The sequence below is a fragment of the Mustelus asterias genome, chromosome 18, assembly GCF_964213995.1.
Source record: "Mustelus asterias chromosome 18, sMusAst1.hap1.1, whole genome shotgun sequence".
Classification (NCBI taxonomy): domain Eukaryota; kingdom Metazoa; phylum Chordata; class Chondrichthyes; order Carcharhiniformes; family Triakidae; genus Mustelus; species Mustelus asterias.
The window spans coordinates 64,179,187-64,205,403 of NC_135818.1; the positions used below are offsets into that span (position 1 = coordinate 64,179,187).

General features: G+C 40.4%; 1 protein-coding gene across 2 annotated transcripts in view; it reads left to right on the plus strand.

Annotated features, from left to right (window-relative positions):
* Window positions 1-26,217, plus strand: part of mis18bp1 (MIS18 binding protein 1) — a 58,990-nt gene that overhangs the window by 23,698 nt on the left and 9,075 nt on the right. The window contains exons 5-13 of one of the 2 annotated variants that reach the window (XM_078234156.1): window positions 383-459; window positions 3,676-3,806; window positions 5,623-5,707; window positions 6,975-7,171; window positions 9,257-9,420; window positions 9,516-9,612; window positions 11,192-12,989; window positions 21,498-21,673; window positions 25,822-25,958. In XM_078234156.1, coding sequence (XP_078090282.1) covers window positions 383-459; window positions 3,676-3,806; window positions 5,623-5,707; window positions 6,975-7,171; window positions 9,257-9,420; window positions 9,516-9,612; window positions 11,192-12,989; window positions 21,498-21,673; window positions 25,822-25,958 — 2,862 coding nt within the window. The remainder of the gene's footprint in view (window positions 1-382; window positions 460-3,675; window positions 3,807-5,622; window positions 5,708-6,974; window positions 7,172-9,256; window positions 9,421-9,515; window positions 9,613-11,191; window positions 12,990-21,497; window positions 21,674-25,821; window positions 25,959-26,217) is intronic. The other variant, XR_013500049.1, reaches the window with a different exon arrangement.

Here is a 26,217-nt window from a genome sequence, read left to right on the forward strand (position 1 = left end):
AGATCACCCCTCAGCCTTCTACGCTCCAGAGAAAAAAGTCCCAGTCTATCCAGCCTCTCCTTACAACTGTTCTCTGAGATCATTGTTAAGGAAGAACACATCAAGACCTTTCTAAATGGCAATACTAGATCGTTCAAGTGGACTACTAGAGATAGAAATTAACTGGTACGCGCGGTGTCCACAAAATTAGTAACTGAGAATCAGCTCCACCAGCAGCAGATGGTCAATGGATGCTTCATTGGTGGATGTTTCTTGGAGCAAAACTCTTAAGCTCTGAATAACTGGATTATTTAGTAATCTTTATTATCTGGTTGACAATTATTTTTGAGGTAGATTATTTGGTGGTTTTTAATAATCACTCTCAGTTTCTTTAAATGTACAGGAAAAGAGGATTACTCTCACTAAATGGATCATTCAACAGATAAAAAGGAGCAATGAGATCTGTGTTGAAGGAAAAAGGTAACTTCCTTTACTTTAGAATAAAAGTGGGAAAAATAGTATTTTGAAAAGGACTTCCCTTTTTTTATCCTGTCACCATTTTTACCCCCTCCCCATTTTGAAGTGTCTAACTCTTGACTGCTCTTGAATCAATGGTGACATGAAAAACATTTTTTTGAAGAGTAATTAGAATTTGGAAGGCGCCTCCTGAGAGTTGAGTTCGCAATAGTAATCGAAGCTTTCATTGGATAAGCACCTGAAGAGAGAGAATTTTCAGGGCTACAGTGGAAGACTAGGTGAGTTGTTCTTGCAAGGACACAGCCACACCAGGCCAACTGGCCCCCTTCTGTACTATAATCATTTTAGTCTGATTGTTAACAGGTTGTTCAGGTTAAAAGGATGTCATAGCAGAGCCTAATCTTGTCTCCACTTGACATCCAGGAGATAGTCATCATATCGATCAGCACCAAACATTCTGGCTAATTTTTGTGTTCCTATTGCCAAGCTGTGATCAGTTAACATAGCTCTGGGATTAAACCTGAGACTTGGGTATATATGGCTACGGTAAAAATTAATAAACTGAGGCACTGGGAGAGAAAATGAAGCATGTTTTTCTTTCTAAACAGAAATATTTTTATCTGCACCATACTGTAAAACTAGGGAAATGTTTCCAGCTAAAGAAACTGAGCTATATTCAGTGGATCTACTGGCAAGGGATTTCCTCAGAGCTGCTGCTCTGCTGATATAACTTCACAAGAAACATATTTATGTATGCTGCTTATTTAAACGCCCATTGATGGAGCTTCGGTTTTTCTGAACAAAAATGTAAAGATGTTTCAGTAATCTGTGTGGTGATCTATGACTTGCTAAAGATATTTCAAGCAATAAAAATGTATAGCTGCAAGGTCATCTTTCCTGGAATTCCATGTTTGAATCCTTCCAATCTGCCACAGCACTGAAATGGCAGGTATCAAAATCACAAATGCCATGCCATATGGCTGTGTGTCCCCATCCTGTCTGTATTTTTTGGCAGAATTGACTACACCATCTTCCTCCAATACTTCTCTTCTGTCATCCATTTAGGTAGCGCCGCATTCATCTGGTTCTGTTCTTATCTGTCCAGTCATCACTACAGAGTCATCTGTCTTTTCCCACTCCAGCACCATTATTTTCTGAGTCCCCAAGGATCCATCTTTGTCCTCTCCTATTTGTTATCTACAGACTGTCCCTTGGCAACATCATCCCAAAACATGAGATCAGGTTCCATATTTACAACAGCCTGCTCTACCTCTCTCAAGTCCTCCATTGACACTAGATTGTGAGACTGCTGTCTGACATCCAGTACTACATGAGCAGAAATTTCTTCTAGCTAAATATTGGGAAAGCTGAAACTGTGATCTTTGGTCCCCACTATAATTTCCTAGCCACCAATTTTATCCCCCTCCCTGGCAATTGTCTCAGGCTTAACCAGACCATTCACCACTTTACTGTCGAATTTGACCTGGAGATGAGTTTCCAACCACATGTCAGCTTCATAATTAATACTGCCTACCTCATAATATCTCCCAACTTCACTACTCAGCTGCTGAAACCCTCATCCATGCTTTTGTTATTTCTAAACTTGACTATCCAACACTCTTCTGACCAGACTCCTATCTTTCACTCTTGATAAATATAAGTTCAGTCAAAACTCTGCTCTTCAGATCCTAACTAGTATCAAGCCCCACTTGTCCATCATCCTGTTCTCACTGATCTCCATTGGTTCTCAGTTCAGCAGTACCTAAGTTTTAAGATTCTCATCCTTGTTTTCAAATCTTCCCATGTCCCCCATCTCTCTACAACCTCCTCCAACCCTACAAGTCTTCATAGCCTCTGTGCTCCTCTAATTCCCGTCTCATGCCTATCCCCGATTGTGATCATTCCATCAAAGCCAACCATGCTTTCAGCTGTCTTAACCTGAAACTCTGGAATTACCACCCTATACTCCTCTGCCTTCTGCCTCTTCCATCCTTTTAGATGCTCACCATTGGCCATCAGTCCGAATATCTCTATGTATCTTGGTGTCAAAGTTGATTGATAATGCTGCTGTGAGGCACCTTGGTATGTTTACCAAGTGAAGGGGGCTTTACTAATTTTTGTAACGAAGCTCATAGGCATAGTAAAATTTAAGGATATAAAATTGAAAATGGAAGTAAAAACAGTGCAATTGAAATGAAACTAGAAGCATTTGAGAAAAATAGAACTGCAACTTATGCTTGCATTCTTTTTATCCCACTGTATACAGATACATTTGAATTTTACAGTATTTTTATCCTCCTGCACTCCTTTGCTGTATTGGATGCTGAATATGTTAGTGAAATTCTAAAATAATTTGCCAATTTTTATAATAATTGCTTCTTTTTGTTTGTGAGGTAGTATATTTGAGATCAGAACAGAAAATGCTGGTTATACTCAGCAGATCAGACAGTATCTAAAGAGAGAAAAACAAAATTAACAGGCTGAATTTTTCCAGCCTCCTGGAGTCAGAGAGAATAGTGGGGAGTCAAATCACAATAGCTTCCTGTTGCTTTCTCATTTCTGCGATATTTCTCACAGAGGCAAATGGGATCAGGTCACCTGCCCTCTCCACAGAGGCAGACAACCAAATAGGGCAATTAAGACCCCTCCTTGAGGCCATTTTGCAATGGTGCCAGTACTTTTTTTGCCATCGAAGCTGCTTTCTGTCATATGAGGTGATCACTAGTTCAATTGAAGCAGCCTCCTGGCAAATGTCAAGTGGCTTTCAGACTTGACTCGGGCTCCATAGCTGTTAGTGTTGTGGGGATAAAGGCAGCAACCACTGAAGGTCACTACTCCTGCTGAGGCATTTTCCTCTACAGTCCAATGACCCTACCAGCTTCAGGCCTCTATTTTTGAGGATTTCAACGCAAGCATCTATGGGCATCTCTGTGTTGAGCTGCCCTCTCCCTTGCCTGTTTCAGCAACATCCACCTCTCCTGGTGGAGCTGCCACCTGACATTACTGTTGACTCTCTGGATCTCAAACCAGCAGACAACCTAATGACATAAGTGGGCTTAGCGTCAAGGCTGGAAAATTCCTTGCTGGAAAATTCAGCCCAATGTTTCAAGTCGATGATCTTTCGTCAGAACTGGAATTAAATTTGAGCTTGGTTAATTTGTGTAATACATCTGTTACTTTTTTGTTTAGTTTATTCAATTGGAATGTTTTCCCAAACAGAGATACTGACGGAGTATACTGGCATAGTAATGTAATTGCTGAACGAATTAAACAAACAGAAGTGAAATCTATTACTGGTTCGATTTATGTTCTGAAAGGTCCATTGGATTATGTTGCAATGAAGAACCAAGGTAAGTAGCACTTAATAGATTAATGAATAATGTCAGAAAATGTAGAATCAGGACAAGTGGCAGAATGGATTGCTAGCTGGTTTCAAGACAACGCAGGAAGTGGGAATAAAGGCTGATTATTTGAGTGGCAGAAGGTGGGAAATCGTGTTCCACAAGGATCAATGCTGAGACATGAAAGAGTGGATGAATAATTGGCAAATTAAGTTCAGCACAGATAAATGTAAGATGGTACATTTTGGTAGAAAAAAAGGGAGATCACCTATTACTTGGAAGTTGCGAGTTGCAGTACAGGTTAGAAAGACTAAGCACTAAGTTTTATTTCTAGAGGGATTAAATTGAAAAGTGGGTAACTTATGCTCAACCCACATTGAACTGCATGTAGTTTTAGTCACCATATTATAAAAAAGATGTAGAAGCACTGGAAAGAGTACAAACAGGATTTAAAACTGTGACATCAGACATCTGTTGCTGTATATATCAGGAAAGGGTTGACTGCTTGGGTTTCTTTTAGAAAAATAAGGCTGAGGGGTAACCTAAAAGGGGTCTTTCAAATTACAAAAGATTTTGTAGAATGTATGCAGAGAGCATAACTAGAGGCCATCAGTATAAGAGACCCAATAAATCCAGTAAGAAATTCAGAAGAAACTTCATCCAAAGATTGGTGAGAATGTAGAACTTGCTACCAGACAATGTTTAAAGCGAATAAATAGTTTAGATGCATTTAAAAAGAAGCTAGACAAATGAGAGGGAAAAGGGATTAAAGGATTACAATGACCGATTTAAATGAGGAAAGTTGGGAGAAGGCTTAAATCGAGCATAAATGCCAGCATGGGCTATTTGTGCAGAATGGTTTGTTTTGATCCTGTGGTATAATCAAGCATCTTTTATATGTACTGTTGGAAAATGCTATTAGGGGGCAAAAGTTTTATAACAATGATCTTACAGGCTTTAATTTAAAGTTGAATGCTCCTTGGTAAATTTAATAACACTGGAAATTATCATATTACAAACATACGAATTAACTGCAGGCCACATGGCCCATCAAGCCTGCTCCACCATTCAGTAAGATCATGGCTGACCTGATTGTATTGTCAACTCTATATTTGTGCCTACTCCCAATAACCATTCGCCCCCTTGCTTATCAAGCATCTATCTACATCTGCCTTAAAAATATGAAAAGATTCTGCTTCCACCATTTTTTTCCAGAAGAGAGTTCCAAAGACACTCAACCCTCTGAGAGAAAAAATTCTCCTCTATCTTTGTCTTAAGTTGGCAACCTCTTATTTTTAAACATTGGCCCCTAATACTAGACTCTCCCACAAGAAGAAACATTCTCTCAGCATCAACCCTGTCAGGGTGTTTCAATTTAATTTTGTTTAAAGAAGTGTGCCTTTATTGATTACATTTTATTTGACAGTACACAACCTTAATTTATTTCCCCAATTACTATTAAAAGTGTGATGCCCCCAACAGAATTTATGTTTCAGTTGTGAGACATAGTTCAAAATTTGGAAACTCCCTCCCATGCCTACTTTCGGAAAATTGAACATATAGTCTTGGCTCTCTTTCTTTCTTAATCTTTTAATTTTAGTAAATTAGCATATATTAATTCATGTAGATAACAACGGTAACAGTATTTAAGTGAAAATTTGTCTGTTTTAATCTGAGAAATGTCAACATGCCTAATTTCATGCAAAGATATATTTATCTAATTTCTCCTTTAAATTTGACAGTTTATCCTTTACCACCATAAATGAGAATGAAAAAGTGCTGGTAGAGATTTAATCCTTAAATTAACTATTTTTTTAAATAACAGGATTCTCCGATATCTTTTTAAAACACTTCTTTTTTGGTTTTCCATCGGATTGGAAGGAGTATATTGAAGAATTTCTTCATAGGAGGTACACTTCTATTTCTATTTCTGTTCTATACTGTACTTTGTGTCTGCTTAGTCCAAAATTACCAACCCAAGTCTGAAATTTTCAGGAAAACGAACTCCAAAGAATCTGTCGCAGAATTGCTCATTATCTCTCACTTTGATCCAGTCCTGCATTTATCATTCTTTTTGTCTTTCTTACATAAGAAATATTTAGCAGATATTGACAAATGGTTGAAAAATGGTGGGGGGGGGGGGAATTTCTAAGTGTCGAATTCGTGTAAAAACTGGAATAAATCCCGCTGTTTTTTTTTCAGCGAGAGTTTTAAAAAGAAATCTCCCATACCTTGGGCACTCCAGAATGCACTAGCGTAAATCTCGTGAAAAATCAGGGGGCGGGGCCTATTCCTGCTGGAGAGGCCGACAACATACTGCTGAGTGGGCCACTGCACACGCGCTGATCGGCACATATGCAGTAGCCCCCCACTGCCAGCTTCCCGATCGCTGGCCAGCTCGATTGCAAACATGTCCGGCCCAGCCTTGATCTTTCCCCTCCTCTGCTCGTGATCCCTATGCAGAGTGGCAGCGGGACACCTCCTGTTGAGCAATGCCATTGTGCCTCCTGGGCATTGCCACTTTGTCCCTTGGCAGTGCCAGGCTGGCACTGCCAAGGTGGTAATGTCCAGAGGGCATCCCCTTACCCTCAACCCTCTGGGGGACCTCATTTGCCCCCTTTTACCCCAGTGGGGTCCGGCCGCTCGCTCCCCGTTAGTGGGGAGCTATAGTAAATCCCGCTGGAGTGAACCACTCTTGGCAGACGGGAGACACTCGCGGGCTCGGAGACTTGACCATTAAATAAGTTATGCAGCTCCGTACCGATTTTCTGGCGTGGAGCTGTCACTGCCATAAATCTGGCCGGCGGAGACTGTGGCGCCCAGCAGGAAGCCCATGAAACGGCCTCCACTTGAGTGTCCCGGCCCGCTGCACTACAAAAGCAGTACAGCAGGCTGGGAGAATCACCTCCGTTCCCTCCACATTCAGACTGGACATGAATTCAATAAATTTCTCTTGTCAAAAGTAAGAGTATTTGTAGAAGCCTCTATCAAGTCTTTGCTGAGTATGATTTTCCATTTCTGCCCATTTGCAACAAATATTCCAGGGGAAAATAGCAAAGTGAATTAATTTTTAATAACTGCTATGTGCACTTAATAGCAAATTATTGGAATTTTTGAAATGATGTTAATATGTTTTATTTAAAAAGAGCTAATATATCAAAAGTTCTCATTATTTAGGGGAAAATCTAACAATCCAAACTCGAGAGAGACTAAAAGGGCCAGAATTGAAAAGTTGTCTTCAGTGAAATCCAGAAAATCACAAGATAATACAGCTTCAGAAGATAACGTGGATGAGACTCAAGCCACCAGATACCAGCTTGCTAAAGCAAGGAATGCAGCAAAGAAAAAGACAAAAAAGTTAAGAATAGAGATGGGTAAGTTTTTAGTTATTTTGTTAAAATTGGGAAGATTAATTTATATTTAAGCCTGCATCAAAGGAGTAGGAGTAATACTATTCACTTTTTTAAAAATATAAGTATGTGAACACTCATTCAAAGGAAAAGCCTTTTGGTAATAGCTCCTGATCTATAAAAGAGTGTGTGTTACAAATCACTGAGTCAGAGTTGCTGTGGCAATAAGCACTTTTACATGCATGTTGTAGTCTGGAACAATGGATAGTGACGGTAGAGGCACCAACTTTCCCTCTATTACATGGCTGACCAAAAATTTCTCCTGCTCTTAGTGCCTGTCATTTGCATATGTTAGAAGGATTGCAGGTTAATATCCTTCTTGAGGCATGGTGTCCAAAACTGAACACAGTACACTGAATTAGGTCTGACCAAGACTATAACTAAAGCATAACATCCTCCACTTTGTATTAATGCCCCTTTGAGCTAAAGGCCAACATTCGTTGTCTTTTTCAATGCTTTTTTCTGTGCCCAGTAACTTTCAGTGATATGTGCACATATACACCCTTTTGCTCTTCTACAGCTCTGGAAAAAAAAATCTGATTTGTCTTTCTAAGGCCCAAAGTGGATGACTTTGCACTTCCACACATCAAATTCTATATGGCGTAATTTTTGCCCACTAGCTATATCTGCCTATTGCTTTTTGTAACTTCTTGATGAAACATTTTTGTGTCCCAATTCCCTTGAGATATAGTTCAATATTCCCTTGGCCTTTATAATAACTTTTTATATCTGTCAACTATCTTTTAGTGCTTTGTGTACATAGACACCTAAATCTCTGTTTCTCCATAATATTGAGTTTCTCTCCATTTTAGAAAATGCTCCGAATTATCTTTCTTAGATCCAAAGTGGCCGATCGTACATTTATCCACATGGGTTGCCATTTGTCACAATAGTAAATAAAACTTAAAAAGCTAGATATTTCCACAACCACCCTTTTTATCCACCATGTAAAAGTTTATTTATTATTGTCACAAGTAGTCTTACATTAACACTGCAACTAAATTACTGTGAAAACCCCCTAGTTGTCACACTCTGGCACCTGTTCGGGTACACTGAGGAAGAATTTAGTATGGCCAATGCACCTAACCAGCACGCCTTATGGACTGTGGGAGGAAACTGGAGCACCCGGAGAAAACCCATGCTGACACGGGGAGAAAATGCAAACTCCACAGTGACCCAAGCTGGGAATCGAATCGAGGCTTCTAGTGCTATAAGGCAGTAGTGCTAAGCACCATGCTGCCCATAAAGTGAATAAAAAGATCAATGAGCTTGTCAACAAACTCATCTTCCTTGAGAAAAAAATAGATTGTATTTAAGCAATTGAAGATTGTGACCCTATTACCAAACTAATTGTGTGTAAAGATGGACTTCTAAATGGATAGAAAGCCCATAAAATAGGTCAACCTATTTTACGATACATGTATAAAATTTATTCTGGACGTTTTCAGGTTATCTCATTTTTGTGATGCAGTGGAAAGTAGAGAGATAAGAGTTCATTGCCCAGCTAGTTGACAGGTTAATGTGGCCTAAAGCTTGAAAAAGGATGAAATTGACATTATGATCGAAATAGATTGACTTGATCTTTTCTCGTTCCTTATAATCCAACCCAAATGTAGAGTAGGGATTTTGTTGTAGTTTATGTGGAAGTGTACTTCAGGTGAATATATCTTAAGGGTTACCAATAATTGAGAAGATTACAGACATTTATAACAAAATCATCAAATTCTATTTTTCCAACTATTTAAGACTTTTCTCTTAAGAATTTAGTTATTTCATTTCCATGTATAACGTAAACAAGATAAAACGAACAATTTTGTTTAGAAAAAGAATGCAAGAAAGTGGTTTATCAATTTTGCAGTGTTAAGTGGCCTGGAATTGAAAATCCTGGTAATCTCAGAAAATTCCTTGCTTTTTAATTTATCTGCTATAGAAATAATTTACTTTTAATTTTTTTGTTTATAAAACTGTTTACTTACATTAATTTTGATATTTAAGACTGTTTAAAAGGCTTTCATTACTTTTTTCAAATAAATATTGAAATTTGAATAGAAACGTCAATACAAAGAGACATGCAGACTAGCCGTAGTGGCCGCTACATCAAAGCACCATTGGAGTATTGGCGGGGACAGCGTTTAATTGTGGATAATACCTTGAACGTTACTGTACTTGAGGGTGGAATTGATTACTTGACTACCAGCACTCACAATACTCCAGTGAGTATAATACTTTATAATAAATGAAAAAATAAGTACTTAAGTTCTTCAAGCACTAACCATTTTTGATTATTTTTATATTAATAAAAAAATAGAAAATGAATGCCAGAAATGAAAATTCTTTGAGGACTTCAAAACATCAAAGAAAACAAAAAACATCGACAGAAGACCTGAATACAAGACAAAATAGAAGTAAGAAAATGTGAACTTCTGTAAATATGTCTGTTAAACATGCTCATGTTACATTTTGGTTCACCCAGAATGGATTTGTCGATTTACGTTTACTGTGTACTGGCCTAATTTTGCAAATATTTTTGTTTACGGTAAAACTGTCAGCAGCCCCCATCATCATTGTGAGATTGCTGATGCTGAAATGAAGTTGATATCAGAAGAGGTGAAATCCATGCCACAAAGATTGCTAGATCTTTGTGAAAAGCTTTCTTTGAGGTCAGTTGTGACGCCAAGCCATTGTCACTGACTGTAAAACTTGGACCATGTTAATTTACAATAATATCTTCAGATATGCTGTGCAAATCCATGGTTAGGGATACCAATGAGGGAGAGCTGGAACTCCCAGATCCCTGAGGAGAGGGTGCCCTAAATCTGAATGGGTCTTCCAATTGAGGCACAGACACACCGCCACCACACACCAACTCTTTCTGTTTGGCACCTGTTGTTCACCTCCCAGTAATCGTCCTCTAATTTTTTGTCACAACAATAATGAAAACAGGAATAGACAGTATCTTTTAGTAAGGGACTTAATTCAAGTGGGGTCAGAGGTATATGAAATGGGTCAATAAGAAATTGTCCATTTGCTAGCCAAATACTTGGCATCATCATCTTAGTACCAAGAATCTACATACATTTTATCCATCAGCTTTGAGTCCTTTTGTTATTTTCACCTTGCTACTTAGTTGCTGTTTTATTCTCACATGATTTCTTGCATTTGAATTTAATTATATTTTTGTAAAACATTAAATAAGTTTAATGTGTCTGTATGGGCGAAATTGTCTTTCAGAATATTGGACAGTAGCAGTGGATGTTTTTGACTTAAATTTTGGGGTAATTTGCTTGGTATCTACAGAGATACACCGAATCATCTGGATGCTGCAAGTATCAAAAGTAGGGCAGATCAGAGTATGGTCTGGAAAAGAATCATCCTGATTTTCCTTCCAGTCAAATAGAGCTACATTTAAAGCAAAGCATATGTCCACATTTTTTTTTATAAAGAGCTTGCAATTGAGAGTTTGATTGTCACTGTAATTGAATATTTGCTGCCTTTAGCTCCAGATGCAAAGTTTCTCCTAAGATTGTTGTATCGGAATCTTCTGCTTCTGTGACTTTCCTAGGATTTATAAAGATGTTATAGCATGTAGATCAAGCTTTTGCTTAAGCTCGCGAAATGGTGAATAACCTTAAGAAGCTAGTCGATATCAACGGTTGTACATTTTCCTCTTTTATAAATTCTAAGCATCACCTGCAGATGTGCATCTCTGAAAGGCAATTTCACAGAAATATTTTATCAACCAGTTGGAGGGCTTACTTTTCCACACATTCAAGCAGTCCTTCAGGGATCTCTGGTGCAGCTTCCAGGAATTGGTGGAATGGTAACAAGTGGGATGGAAGTGTCTTTATCCAGATTTTTCATTGCATTTAGCTATTTTTACAGGTTCATCATTTCCCATGGAATGCTGACTCATTGCCTAAATCAATCAGTTATCATAAACAGCTGCTGATCTCCAGGTTTATTTTAGCATTTGTCTTTTAATAGATCCAGTTTTGAAGAAGGGAAGAGATATCAAAGAGACAAAAAAGGCTAATGAAACGTCCAAAAAGCAACCAGTGAAATTTATCACGAGAAATGAAATACACAAACAATTGTCAGGACAGTCTGCTTCAAGCAGCGATGAATGTACTTTGAATACAAAAACATCTATTACCAGGAAGCACGGTGCTCTAAATCCGACTGTTGTTATGACCCCGATTCGTGATCCTCTTGCATTATTCAACAAAACAGTGAAATTAAATGAGTTACACAATGCCCATATAATCAGAAATAAAGCAAGGACTTTGGCTGCTGTAAATGTGGTTATTCCATCTGAAGAAGAGGATACAAGAGGAGTTTTGGAAAGCAAGTCCAATAGGCAACAAATGGGACTGCGTGATCCTTACAAGTTAAGAAGTGGGACAATAAAATCAAATGAGTTATTAGATCATGTTGAAAACAGAAACAAAAGAGGAAGTATACCAATGACCAAAATGAGCAGTTCACTTGTAATAACAGGTGCAAGTGACGCTGATATTTTTGAAAACAAGACTAATAGACCCATGGAAGCGAAGCTGCGTGATCCGTACAAATTAAGTAACGGGACAATAAAATCAAGTAAGACATTAGATTACATTGAAAACAGAAACGAAAGAAGAAATACGTCAATAACTACAATGAGTAATTCACCCACACTGATAGATACAAGTGATGATGATATTTTTGAAATGAGAACTATTAGACCCATGGAAGCAAAACTGCAAGATCCTTACAAATCAAGAAATGGGACAATAAAATCAAGTGAGTTATTAGGTAATGTTAAAAGCAAAAGGAACAAAGGAAGAAATATGTCTTTGGTAGAAATTAGCCATTCATCCGAAGTGGAGGCTACAAGTGATAGTTTTGATCATATGTCTAAAAGGTCTACAGAAGTGACTCGTTCTTCAAAGTCAGTCAAGAAACCTATCAAATTGAGTCAATCAGAAGATGAGAGTTTGGAAACCAGTCAGAGTACCAAAATTAACATCAAAAGGAAAGTGAGAAATGTAAACTACAAACGGAGTGTCAATAAACAAAACCAAGTACAAGTGAATAAACAAATCATTTCGACTACCAGCAATATTGACTGTTGTACTGTCACAGACCCACAGTCTGAAGAGTCTTCAGTGCAGCTTAAACAAACCTCTTCAATGATTAATAACAATTCTTTTTCATCTGAGTCATTGACATCACCCAACTCTATTCCAACCAACAAGGAAATCAGAGAAAACAATACCGAGGAGTTTAGCTTAAATAAACTCTATCCTCCGAGACAGAAAACCACCTGTGTTCAAAATCATCAGACTTCCTGTCATTCTCAAACAGACAAGTCAAAGAAGGGATTGTATACTGGCAATGCTGAGGTGACTGCAACAGGTGGGCTGAAATGCTCTTCAAAACTAAATGTCAGAGTTGAAACATCTCTGACACATCCAATAAATGAAGCAAAATTAAATCACTACGACGCTGGAAGCAGTGAATCAAAGTGTAACCAACACTTTTCACACAGAAAACCTAAGAATCAATTTAATAGGTTCCTGTCATCTGTTACAGATGTTTCAGACGCTGAAGAAGATGAGGCAAAATGTTCAACAAAGGCTTCAAAGAAAAAAAATGTAGCTGGAAAAATATTAGATCCAGACTTTGACCCTGAGTTATATTCTAAGTCTAGTCAGAAAAAACAACCAAAACAGTCAATATGGTTGCATTCTCTTGATACTGAAGCAGATTTCTGGACTAAGGAAGAACTACATTGCCTGCACAGGTAAGAACCATTCAATGGTTGGAGGAAGTCTGAGGCTGGAATTTTCCTGATCTTTATTTCCCTATTTCTATGTATGCTAAAAGTTTTTAAAAAGCATATGTTTTGGAAACGATTTTTGGATGTAATATATACCAATAACCTATGATATTGGGTTCATACACCTTGAGCATCTTTTTTTTTCAACACTGCGATGAAGTATTCCTTGTTGCACCTATATTGCCCTCGTGTTTCAAAACCAAGATTTTTATGGTATCTCTCTTGGCTAGATAATATCACTTTTTTCAGTTTCTCAATTACTCCTTAAATATCCCTACTTCTACCTTAATTAATGAGGCTTGTACCCAAACTGAACTATACCCAGAGCTTCACTAACCACGATTATTTTTGTCTTACTTGAGAGCACAGCATAGTACATTAATCTGGATAACGTCTCCAAACCATTTACAATGGAGAACAGAAGTAGATAAAATAAAACAACAAATGTCAAACTATTGTGAGGTGTAGAAAAGGTAATTTGGTTGCAAAGTTGTTTTTGAGAAGATTTTTAAAATAAAAAGGCTTTGAGGTTTAATAAAGACTTCTGAAGATTTTGCCAATAATGCACCAAAAAGCAGGAGACACAAAAAAAACCCAGTGTTAGGTGGCTAATAGATGTGAGACACAAGGCTAGAGGAGATTGTTTGCAAGTGGTAGGACATGGCTATGAAAGTATTTAAATTCAATACATTGAAGACATGGACCAGGTGTAGTTCAGCAAGATGGACGAAGAGAAATAACTGCAGTATGTGGACAGCTCACTGATCAATTTGGGGTTTATGGAGGATGAGAAGTCCACAAGCAAAACATAGGAAAGATTGAATCTGGAAGGTGAGAAAAGTGTGTAAAAGCATTTTAGCAGTGGTAAGGAGTATTGCATATGCAGAATTATATGTCACTTTACATCCTGGTAATAACTGCTTTGAACTGAGAACACCATAAAGTTTGTGTGGTCTAGTACAGCATGAGGAAATAGTTGATTAGAAAAATTGAATTATTTTGTCTTGGGCAAAGCTGCATTTATTGCCCATCACTATAGTTACCTTGAGGTATTAAGAATCACATATTTGAAAATCTGGGCAAGAGTTCCGTTCTCAAAGGATAGAACATAGAACAGTACAGCACAGAACAGGCCCTTCGGCCCACGATGTTGTGCCGAGCTTTATCTGAAACCAAGATCAAGCTATCCCACTCCCTATTATCCTGGTGTGCTCCATGTGCCTATCCAATAACCGCTTAAATGTTCCTAAAGTGTCTGACTCCACTATCACGGCAGGCAGTCCATTCCACACCCCAACCACTCTCTGCGTAAAGAACCTACCTCTGATATCCTTCCTATATCTCCCACCATGAACCCTATAGTTATGCCCGATATGAGTGAAGTAGTTGGATTTCTAAGACAATTGGGCAGCTTTTCTGGTAACTTTATCTAGATAGAGTTCATAAATCACCAGATTTAATTCCCCAAATAGCCATGATAGCATTTGAACTAGTCATGTCCAGATTTTAGTCTATTCCCATAATCACTAGGTTACCATACCCATTTAAATCAGTGGCATGGAAGTGGAGTTTATGACAGGGATGAATATTTCAGCCCTATTGTTTACTTGAAGGTTATCTTTGCATTCCAGGGTGATCCTGGATATGAATATGTGTTGGAGGGTTACATGGAGGTAGAGATTAAGCACAGTGAATTCAGCAGAGACAGCATTATGAATTAAAATGGAAGTTGAAATCACAAAATGAGAAGTTGCTCAGTTGAGGGGAAAGCGCTGAAGACATCTTGGTGAAAACATTTTAATGGTACAGAACAAGAATTTTGAATAAGAAGTGAAACAGATGGAATAAGGTGAAATGCTCAGAGCAGGAGTGAGTGCCAAGGGAGTAGGGGTGGTGACATAGCGGTATTGTCACTGGACTAGTAATCCAGAGACCCCCCAGGGTAATGCTCTGGGGCCCTGGTTTTGAGTCCCATCATGCAAGAAGGTGAAATTTGAACTCCAAGAAAAATCTGGAAGTCTGATGATGACCATCTGTTTCACAAACGTTCTTCAGCGGGAGGAAATCTGTCATCCTTAACCCAGCCTGGCCTGCATTCATACAAACATTCAATCCCTCCACCACTGACGCTCAGTAGCAGCAGTGTGTACTATCTACAAGATGTACTGTAGCAATTCACCAAAGATCTTTAGACAGCACCTTCCAAACCCACGACTACTTCCTTCTAGAAGGACAAGGGCAGCAGATACATGGGAACCACGTGCAAGTTCCCCTCCAAGCCACTCATCATCCTGACTTGGAAATATATCGCCATTCCTTCAGTCGCTGGGTCAAAATCCTGGAATACCCTCCCTAACGCGTTGTGGGTCAACCCACAGAACGTGGACTGCAGCGATTCAAGAAGGCAGCTCACCACCAACTTCTCAAGGGCAACTAGGGATGGCCAGCCCATGTCCCACAATTGAATTTTTAAAAACATGTAATTCCAGATCCACAGTAATATGGTTTACTCTCAGTTCAAGGGCAGTTGGGGGTGGACAACAAATGCTGGCCCACGTTCCATGAAAGAATTAAAAATCCAAACTGTGATTTTTTTTTTTATTATTCATTTACGGGATGCTAGGCTAGCATTTATTGTTCATCTCTTGTTGCCCTTGAGAAGGTGGTGGGGAGCAGTCTTCTCGAAGCGCTGCAGTCCCTGAGATGCAGGTAAACTCAGAATGCTGTTCGGGAGGGTGTTCCAGAATTTTGAATCAGAGGCCGTGAATGGTAATATATTTACAAGTAAGAATGGTCAGTAACTTGGCAGTGTTGCCACCTGGAGTTGCCCTTGTCCTTCTAGATGGTACCGGTCATGAGTTTGGCAAAGTGCTGCCTGAAGAGCTTTAGTGAGTTCCTGTAGTGCATCGTGTGGATGGTACACAGGGCTACCACTGTTTGTCGGTGGTGGAGGGATTGAATGTTTGAGGAATGGGCACAATCAAGTGGGCTGCTTTGTGCTGGATGACATTGAGCTTCTTGAATGTTGTTGGAGTTACACTAGTCCAGACAAGTGGAGAGTATTCCATCACACTCCTGATTTTTTGCCTTGTGGATGGTGGAAAGGCTTTGAGGAGTCAAGAGGCGAGTTACTCACTGCATGATTCTTAGCCTCTGACTTGCTCTTGGAACCACACTATTTATTTGGCTATTCCAGTTCAGTTTCTGTCATAGAAATCATAGAAACTCTACAGTACAGAAAGCGGCCATTCGGCCCATCGAGTCTGCACCGATCACAATCCCACCCAGGCCCTACTGCCACATCCCTACATATTTACGCACTAATCCCTCTAACCTACGCATCTCAGGACACTAAGGGGCAATTTTTTAGCATGGCCAATTAACCTAACCCGCACATCTTTGCACTGTGGGAGGAAACCAGAGCACCCGGAGGAAACCCACGCAGACACGAGGAGAATGTGCAAACTCCACACAGACAGTGACCCAAGCCGGGAATCGAACCCAGGTTTCTGGAGCTGTGAAGCAGCAGTGCTAACCACTGTGCTACCGTGCCACCCACAATCTGATCAATTTCTGATCAATGATAACCCCCAAAATGTTGATAATGAGAGATTCAACAATGGTAATGTCATTGAATGTCAACTGGCAGTGGTTAGATTCTCTCTTGTTGCAGATGGTCATTGCCTGGCACTTGGGTGGCACGAATGCTACTTGCCAGCATAAGCCTGGATATTATTCAGGCCTTGCTACATTTGGACGCAGACTGCTTCAGTATCTGAGGATTTGCGAATGGTGCTGAACATTTTGCAAATATCCCCATTTCTGACCTTATGATAGAAGGAAGCTGATTGATAAAGCAGCTGAAGATGGTTGGGCCTGAGACACTATCCAGCGGAGCTCCTGCAGTGATGTCCTGGAATAAGATGATTGACTTGTAACCACAGCAACCATCTTCCATTGTGCCAAGTAGGACTCATCCATTGGAGGGTTTCCCCCCAATTCCAATTGACTCGTTTTGCTAGGGCTCCCTATGCAATGTTCAATCGAATGTTTCCTTGATGTCAAGGGAAATCACTCTTGCCTCACATCTGGAATTCAACTCGTTTCTCCATGTTTGAACCAAGGCTATCATGAGGTCAGGAGTTGAGTGACCCTGATGTAACCCAAGTCATTGAGCAGGTTGTTGTTAAGCAAGTGCCGCTTAATTGCACTGTTGATTTATTTTTTAAGTGTATCTTCACGTCCACATTACTTTTTTACTCTTTGGAAAAAAGTAGGGGGAATTAGTGGAATAAGACCATAAGATATAGGAGCAAAATTAGGCCATTTGGCCCATCAAGTTTGCTCTGCCATTCAATAATGGCTGATATTCTCATCCCCCATTCTCCTGCCTTCTCCCTGTAACCCTTGATCTCCTTATTGATCAAGAACCTATCTATCTCTGTCTTAAAGACACTCAATGACCTGGCCTCCGCAGCCCTCTGTGGCAATGAGTTTCACAGATTCATCACCCTCTGGCTAAAGAAATTCCTCCTCATCTCAGGTTTAAAGAAGCATCTCTTCACTCTGAGGTTGTGCCCTTGAGTTCTCGTCTCCCGCACTAGTGGAAACATCCTCTCCACGTCCACTCAATCCAGACCCCTCGGAGTTCTGTAAATTTCAGTTAGATTCCCCCTTCATCCTTCTAAACTCCATCGAGTATAGACCCAGACTCCTCAACCACTCCTCTTATGACAAACCCTTCAATCCTGGGATCATTCTTGTGAACCTCCTTGGGACCCCCTCCAAGGCCAGCACATCCTTCCTTAGGTATGGGGCCCAAAACTGCTCACAATATTCCAAATGGCATCTGACCAGAGCCTTATACAGCCTCAGCAATACACCCCTGTTCTTATATTCTTGCCCTCTAGAAATTAATGCTAACATTGAGTTTGCCTTCCTAGCTGCCAACTGAACCTGCATGTTAACCTTAAGAGAGTCTGAACCAGAGCTCCCAAGTCCCTTTGTGCTTCAGATTTCCAAAGTCCCTTTCCATTTAGAAAATAGCCTAAGCCATTCACTATTCTTCCTACCAAAGTGTACAACCTCACACTTTCCCACATTGTATTCCATCTGTCACTTCTTTGCCCACTCTCCTAGCCTGTCCAAGTCATTCTGCAGCCTCCCTACCTGTCTCTCTACATATCTTTGTATCATCCGCAAATTTAGCAACCATGTCCTCAGTTCCATCTTCCTGATCATTAATGTATATAGTGAAAAGTTGTGGTCCCAACACTGACCTCTGTGGAACACCACTAGCCATTGGTTGCCATCCTGAAAAGGACCCCCTTATCCCCACTCTCTGCCTTCTGTCTGTCAGCTAATTTTCTATCCATGCCAGAAACTTGCCTCTAACACCATTGGCTCTTAGCTTATTTAGCAACCTCCTGTAAGGCACCTTGCCAAAGGCTTTCTGGAAATCCAAATAAATGACGTCCACTGGCTCTCCTTTTTCTAACTTCTTTGTTACCTCCTCAAAGAATTCTAACAGATTTGTCAGACAAGACTTCCCCTTGACAAAGCCGTGCTGACTCAGCCCTATTTTACCATGCATTTCCAAGTACTCCGCAATTTCATCCTTAATAATGGGCTCCAAGATCTTGCCCACGACCGAGGTCAGGCTAACTGGCCTATTATTTCCCATCTTCTGTCTCCCTCCCTTCTTAAACAGGGGTGTTACATTACGCTGGGACCTTCCCTGACTCCAGTAATTCCTGAAAGATCACCACCAATGCCTCCACAATCTCCTCAGCTATCTCCTTCAAAAACCTGGGATGTAGTCTATCTGGTCCGTGTGATTTATCCACCTTCAGACCTTTCAGTTTCACTAGCACCTTCTCCTTAGTGATGGCCACTAAGTGCTCCCTGGCTCTCTTGAAGTTCTGGCATGTCATTGGTGTCTTCCACCATGAAAACTGATACAAAGTACCCATTCAGTTCCTCTGACAATTCTTTGTCCCCCATTGCTACTTCTCCAGCCTCATTTTCCAGCGGTCCAATGTCCATTCTTGCCTCTCTCTCACCTTTTATACATCGAAAAAATACTCTTGCAATCTTCTTTTATATTACTAGCTAGCTTACTCTCATGTTTCATCTTCTCCACCCTTATTGGTTTTTTTTAGTTGTTGCCTCTACTTGCTTTTAAATGTTTCCCAATCATCTGGCTTCCCACTATTCCTTGCCTCACCGTATGCTCTCTCCTTTGCTTTTATGCGATCCCTGACTTCCCTTGTCAGCCATGGTTGCATCATCCTCCCCTTAACATGCTCCTCTTCCTTGGAATGAATTTATGTTGTGCCTTCTGAATTATCCCCAAAATCTCCTGCCACTGTTGTTCCACAGTCTTTCCTGCTAGGCTCCCTTTCCAATCAAATCTGGCCGGCTGCTGCCACATGGCCTTGTAGTTTCCTTTACTCGATTGTAGCACCATTATATCCGATTCCAGCGTCTCCCCCTCAAACTGCAAGGTGAATTCTTTCATATTGTGGTCACTGCCCCCTAGGAGTTCCTTCACCTTAAGTTCCCTGATCAAGTCTGCCTCACTACACATCACCAGATCCAGAAGTGCCTGTTCCCTAGTGGGCTTTAGCACAAGCTGCTCCAAAAAAACCATCCTGTAGACATTCCACAAATTCTTTATGTTGAGGTCCGCTACCAGTTTGATTTTCCCAGTCCACCTGCATATTGAAATCCCCATGATTTCTGTAATATTGCCTTTCTTACATGCCTTTCCTAAATCCTGATTTATTTTCTGTCCGACATCCTGACTACTGCTAGGGGGCCTATACATAACTTCCATTAGGGTCTTTTTCTCTTTGCGATTCCTCAACTCTACCCACAGAGATTCTACGCTGTCCGACCGTATATCACTTCTAATGATTTAATTTTGTTTCTTACCAACAAGGCAACCTCGCCTCCACTACCCATCTGCCTATCCTTTCAATAGGACACATCCTTGGATATTCAGATCCCACCTCTGATCCCCTTGTAGCCACGTCTCTGTGATGCCCACAACATCGTACCCTCCAGTTACAATGTGTGCTTCCTGCTCATTTACCTTGTTCCGTATACCGCATGCATTTAGGTACAGCGCCCTTGGTGCTGTGTTGACACAGCACTGTAGTTGTCCCTTTTTCTGCTGTACTTGAAGTTTTATTCCTGCCAATTTCCATACTCTACTCCATGACTAATTCTGGAAACTTTACTAACTTTTACTGAGCCCTGCCCCTCCATTAACTAGTTGGAGTAAACTGCATTATAAATGCTCCTTCCGTGGCCAACAAGTCCTGGTGTTGGACGCCAACCTGGAACTTCTGGTTCAGCATTTGGGGCATTACCACAGCACCACAAGGCCTCCTAGCACTGTTGCTGACCTCTTCTATCATTGATCGAGAGTAGACTGATGGGTGGTAATTGGCCAGGTTGGATTTGTCCCGTTTCTCGTGTATAGGACATAATCCACATTGCCAGGTTGATGCCTGTGTTGTATCTGTATTGGTATAGCTTGGCAAGGGATGCGGCAAGTTCTGGAGTACAAGTCCTCATAACTATTGCCAGAATATTGTCAGGGCCCATAGCCTTTGCAATATCCAATGTCTTCAGCTGTTTCTTGCTATCACGTCGAGTGAAGACTGGCACCTGTGATGCTGGAGACCTACAGATGAGGCTGAGATGGATCATCCACTCAGCACTTCTGTCTGAAAATTGTTGCACATGCTTCAGCTTTATCTTTTGTACTGGGTTCCTCCATCACTCAAGATGGGGATATTTGTGGCACCTCCTCCTTCTGGGAGTTTTATTTAATTGTCCACCACCATTCACGACTGGATGTGGCAAGACTGCAGACATTGGGCCTGATCTGCTTTTTTTCTTTAGAGTTGTACAGTCGAGTCTGTACTGACCGTAACTACCACCAAAGGCTCATTAGTCCCATTTTCCTACACTTGTCCCATATGTCCCGAATGTTATGATATTTCAAGAGCTCACCCTAATATTTTTTAACAATTGTAAGGTTTCCAGCCTTCACCAACTTCCCAGGCAATGCATTCCAGATTCCCACCACTCAATAAGTGGAAAAGAAAATTCTCAAATCCCCTCTGAATCTCCTGCCCCTTACCCTAAAACCATGCTCCGCGTGATTGACCCCTCAACCAAGGGGAGCAGCTGCTCCCTACTCTCACTGTCCATACCTCTCGTAATTTTGTACACCTCGATCATGTTCCCCATCAGCCTTCTCTGCTTTAAAGTACTGTTGGTCATAAGGAAGATATCTGTCATGTTACAATACACCTTCAATTAAAGGTTGTTATTATAATATAGTTCATTCCTGCAATATATGTAGGATGTTTTTAACTAAAACAATGCAAGACTGGTTATCTTTATTTGACTTGCTATAACTTTAACAAGGTTTCAAAATGATTTTTCGTCTGTTAGATCTGTTGCAGCGTTACCCAAACATAAACCTGGTTTCTGGGAAACAGTAGCAGCATCGGTTGGAACACATTCTGCTGAGGAGTGCCAGCAAAAGTATGCATCTGAACATCAACTGAAGATGCCCAAAAGACCTGATGTGAAGCAGAAGAACAAAAGTTCCAGTAATAAAAACAAAGGTTGGAATGCATAAGTTTAGAGATGGTTTGTTAATATTTAAAGCAGTCCAGTTTTATAAATTATTGGTAACATTGCCTAATATTGGGCCATAATGTCCGAGCTTCAGGGCATCTTATTATGGGGAATCCCAGAGATGTGCTAGGGAATCCCTTTCAACTATCTACAGGTAAGGTTTGTATGGCAGTTGCAAACTTCAAATGGTACTGACTGGATTACACAATAGAATTAAAAGCACTTCTTTCTTCTGGTAACTATTGCACAGACCTACGAACCCCTCCCCCGGTACCCTGGGCCTTGCCCCCTACCTCTCACCAAGGGATTCCCTGCCCCCTCCCAGCCATGCCTGACTCTCAGCTCCTCTCGTGCAGCTGCCAAACCTGACTCGCCCACTCTGGCTAAACCTCCACCCCAAGGCAGGCCACCTCCATCCCCAAATTCCTACCCGCTTATACACTTATCTTTTCCCTTGCCTGTCGAGGACTTATAAACTCCACAGAACCTGTTTTACGGCAGCCCGTGCTATAAAAAAGGGGATGTGGCTTCCTTCCCCTTGACAGAGCTGCACTCAACGCTATGATTGCCATGCTAGCGCTGCATTGCCCAGTGTTGGAAAATTGGGTGTGCTGTTCCCAGGAAGTTCAGCTCCATTATTTTTAGAAAAGGTAAGATGATGAAGAAGTAGGTCAACATGCCACACATCCTGTTTTCTTTTTAAATATTGCTAAGTGCCCATGGTGTTGTTTATGAGCAGTTCACGAATAGAAAGATTTTTATAAAATAAATCAGATGGTGATGAGTTAAAAGTGACTTCAAAAGTTCACTCTACTGGACCAATCAACTTTCACGTGGCTATAGTGCTATGCAGGACTTCCAGAGTAAATGTTTGCATTCAAAGTTACAGTGTCATTTATTGATACAAAAATCACAATCCTCCCTCCACTCAACCATGAATGAATATTCTTTGTTAATGCCTGTACCTATTGAATAATTTTCATTACCATCCCTCATCAATTGCATATAAACTAGATTATCACAAGTAGGTAATAAACATTATTAAATAATTTATTTTGGAAAACGTACTCAGTTGTATTTATATCGTACTTTTTAATGTAGGAAGACATCCTAAACTATTGTTAAAGGTGTAATTACAAATGAGCACCGAAGCAAAGAAGGTTATGAGCTGAGGCAACGGAAAGCTTAAACAAGGAGATGGGCTTTTTGAATATCTTGGCGATGGAGGTTATACGGTGGGAATTAGTGTGCAGACTTAGTAGCTAAAAGCCCAGCCACTATGATGAGATGCACAAGAGGCCAAAGTCAGGAGGAGTAGTGTTGTAGGGTCAGAGGAGGTAACAGAGATTTTAAAAAATAGAAAAGGCCCTGAAGGAACCAGAGCACCAGCCTGGTTGTTGGACAAACAGTCTGACAAAACAGAAGTATTGGAAGGATTGAAAAAGGTGTTGGAAAGATAGGGCCTTGGCATTGTCACCAAAGCTCAAGTTGAGCTTTGCCTGCAGATGTTAAAGGGCAGCATGTAAATGATGAAAGCAAAGAAACCAAGGATAGAACCGTGCCTAGATTTCTAGAGGTAATGGTAAGGGTCAGATAGAGAAGCCTCTTGGTATGCTCGAGTGAGACCCAGCTTTACCTCTCCTCAAACCTTTGGCAACCCTTCTACTGTTTCTGTCTTGTTTGCTTGTCTGACATCCATTTTTTGGGTGAACTAGCATTTCCTGCATTTAAGCATTGGGAAAACCAAAGCTTTTGTCTTCAACCACCAATTCCATCCCCGAAATTAAGTCACATTCTTCGGCTGAAAAAGACTGTTTGCAACCTCTGCATCTTATTTACTCCTAAGATAAGCTATTGAGCCCACATCCTTTCTATACATAGTTCACCTACTTCCACCTCTGTCATATTGTTTGCCTCTGCTCATAATTCAACTAATTTGCTGCAGAAACCCTTTGTCCCATCCATACTTAATGTTCCACTACTGTCCTATCTGGCTGCATCTTTAAGATCATTATATTCATTTTTAAAGCTTTCCAATGTTACCTCTTTGAATGTAAACTCTCCTCCCCACCCCCCAATGAATGCGTGTTGCTTCCAACAAGCGTAAGTGAGACATCACAAGCTCAACTGATTATCTTAAATTTGTTTTTAGTGTAGCTATTAGCCACTCAGGATTGTAGAGCAAGTGCTGCCCAATCACAGAATCACATCAACTTTTTCATGCTACGAATATGCCATGATTACATGGTATTCACACTTAACATGATGCTGCTGTCAGTCTAAAAAGACATTCTACCTACCACACAATTGAGCAACTAGTGCATGAATTCACTTCAGTACCAGTGCAACACCAGGTACGTGGGCCATTGGTCCCAGGGATTGGCTCACTTAATCAAACAGCATATTCCTCAGTTATTCATAATAGACCGAACTCAACTGGATCATGCTTGCTAAATCTTAAAGAAAATGTCTACTATTAGTTGTTATTCAAGTTATATACTCCCAAGCAATTGCTTGCACCAATGCTTCTTGATTGGGATCCTTTGGCATGTGCAACTTTAATGTAGCCGATCTACTCTGCACTTCTAGGGGAGATGATGGCATAGTGTTAATTTCACTTAACTGGTAACTCAGAGGTCCAGGCTTTTGCTCTGGTGGCATGGCAATTCCACAATTGCAGCTGATGGAATTTGAATTCAGTTAATTAAATCTGTAATGAAAAGCTAGTCTCAGTAATTACAACTATCAGCATTTGTTTAAAAATCCATCTGGTTCACTAATGTGCTTCAGGGGGAGAAAAACTGCCATTCTTATCTGGTCTGGCTTGCTTTTGATTCCAAATCCACGGCAATGTGGTTGACTCTTAACTACCCTCTGTCATAGCCTAGCCAGCCACTTGGTTTAAGTGCAATTAGAGATGGGTAACAAATGCTGACCTTGCCAGTGATGTCCGCATCCCATGGAAGATCATCCTCAACGCTGGTGCCCCACAAGGCTGTGTCCTCAGCTCCTTACTATACGCCAATGCTGTGTGGCTAAATTCCACTCCAACTTGATTTTCAAGTTTGCTGATGACACCACCGTAGTGGGTCAGATCTCAATGACGCGACTGAGTACAGGAAAGAGATAGAGAATTTGGTGAATTGGTGCGGTGACAATAATCTCCCTCAGTGTCAACAAAACACAGGATAGTCATCGACTTCAGGAAGCGTGGTGGAGGACATTCCCCCATCTACATCAGTTGGGACGAAGTAGAAATCGTCGAGAGCTTCAAGCTTTTAGGTGTCCAGATCACCAACAACCTGTCCTGGTCCCTCCCCATGCCTACACTATAAGTTAGGAAAGCCCGCCACCTTTCTTAGGAGACTAAGGAAATTTGGTATGTCCAATACACATCTCACCAACTTTTACAGATGCACCATAGAAAGCATTCTTTCTGGTTGTATCACAGCTTAGTATGGCTCCTGCTCAATCCAAGACATCAAGAAACTACAAAGGGTTGTGAACGAAGCCCAGTCCATTGCTCAAACCTGCCTCCCTCCATTGACACTGTCTACACTTCCTGCTGCCTTGGAAAAGCAGCCAGCATAATTAAGGACCCCACGCACACCCAACACACTCTCTTCTGTCAGGAAAAAGATAAAAAAGTCTGAGGCCACATATCAACCGACTCAACAGCTTCTTCTCTGCTGCCATCAGACTTTTGAATGGATCTACCTCGCATTAAGTTGTTCTTTCTCTATACCCTAGACGCTACATTCTGTCCTCTCCTTTCCTTCTCTATGAACGGTATGCTTTGTCTGTATGGTGCGCAAGAAACAATACTTCTCACTGTATACCAATACATGTGACAATAATAAATCAAATCAAAGAATGAAACATCTACAACAAATAACCACATTAAAAATATTACAAAGATGTTCTTTAAACATTTATTTCAAAATAAACTTTCTAAAAAGTTTGCAAATATTTATTGATACTTATGGAATTATTTCCTGCCTTAATCAGTATGTTTTATGGTTGTAAAAGAAATCTATGCTAAAATTTTCAGATTGCAGTGTTCAGTCAGGATGGCAATAAACTTGCTTTTGTTGGTTTCACAGTGCAATTAGTTAATGCCTATTGTGCTTTATAGAGAAATCTGTGAAAATTGCTGCTCGGATTGGTACCCTGAAAAGAAAGCAACAAGTAAGGTATTTCATGGAAAATTTGCCAAAGGATGACCATGAAGACCTTTTTAGTGACACAGTATTGCAGCATAAAAGAATAAAGGTGAGGGAAGTTGTAACATCTCATTTTACAGTGTTATAAAACCTTCAGATAATGCAACAAAATTCTTGAATCAAAATAATTGATGCTTCCTTTACAAAAAGCAGGTTTGAATATAAAAATAAGGAAGACTTGCTGTAATTTATAAGAGCTTTATTTTGTCAGACTATCTCTGGAGTGCTGTGTATAGATTTGAACCTCTTATTTGAGGAAGGATATACTTGCCTTAGAGGGGGTGCATCAAAGGTTCACTAGGTTGATT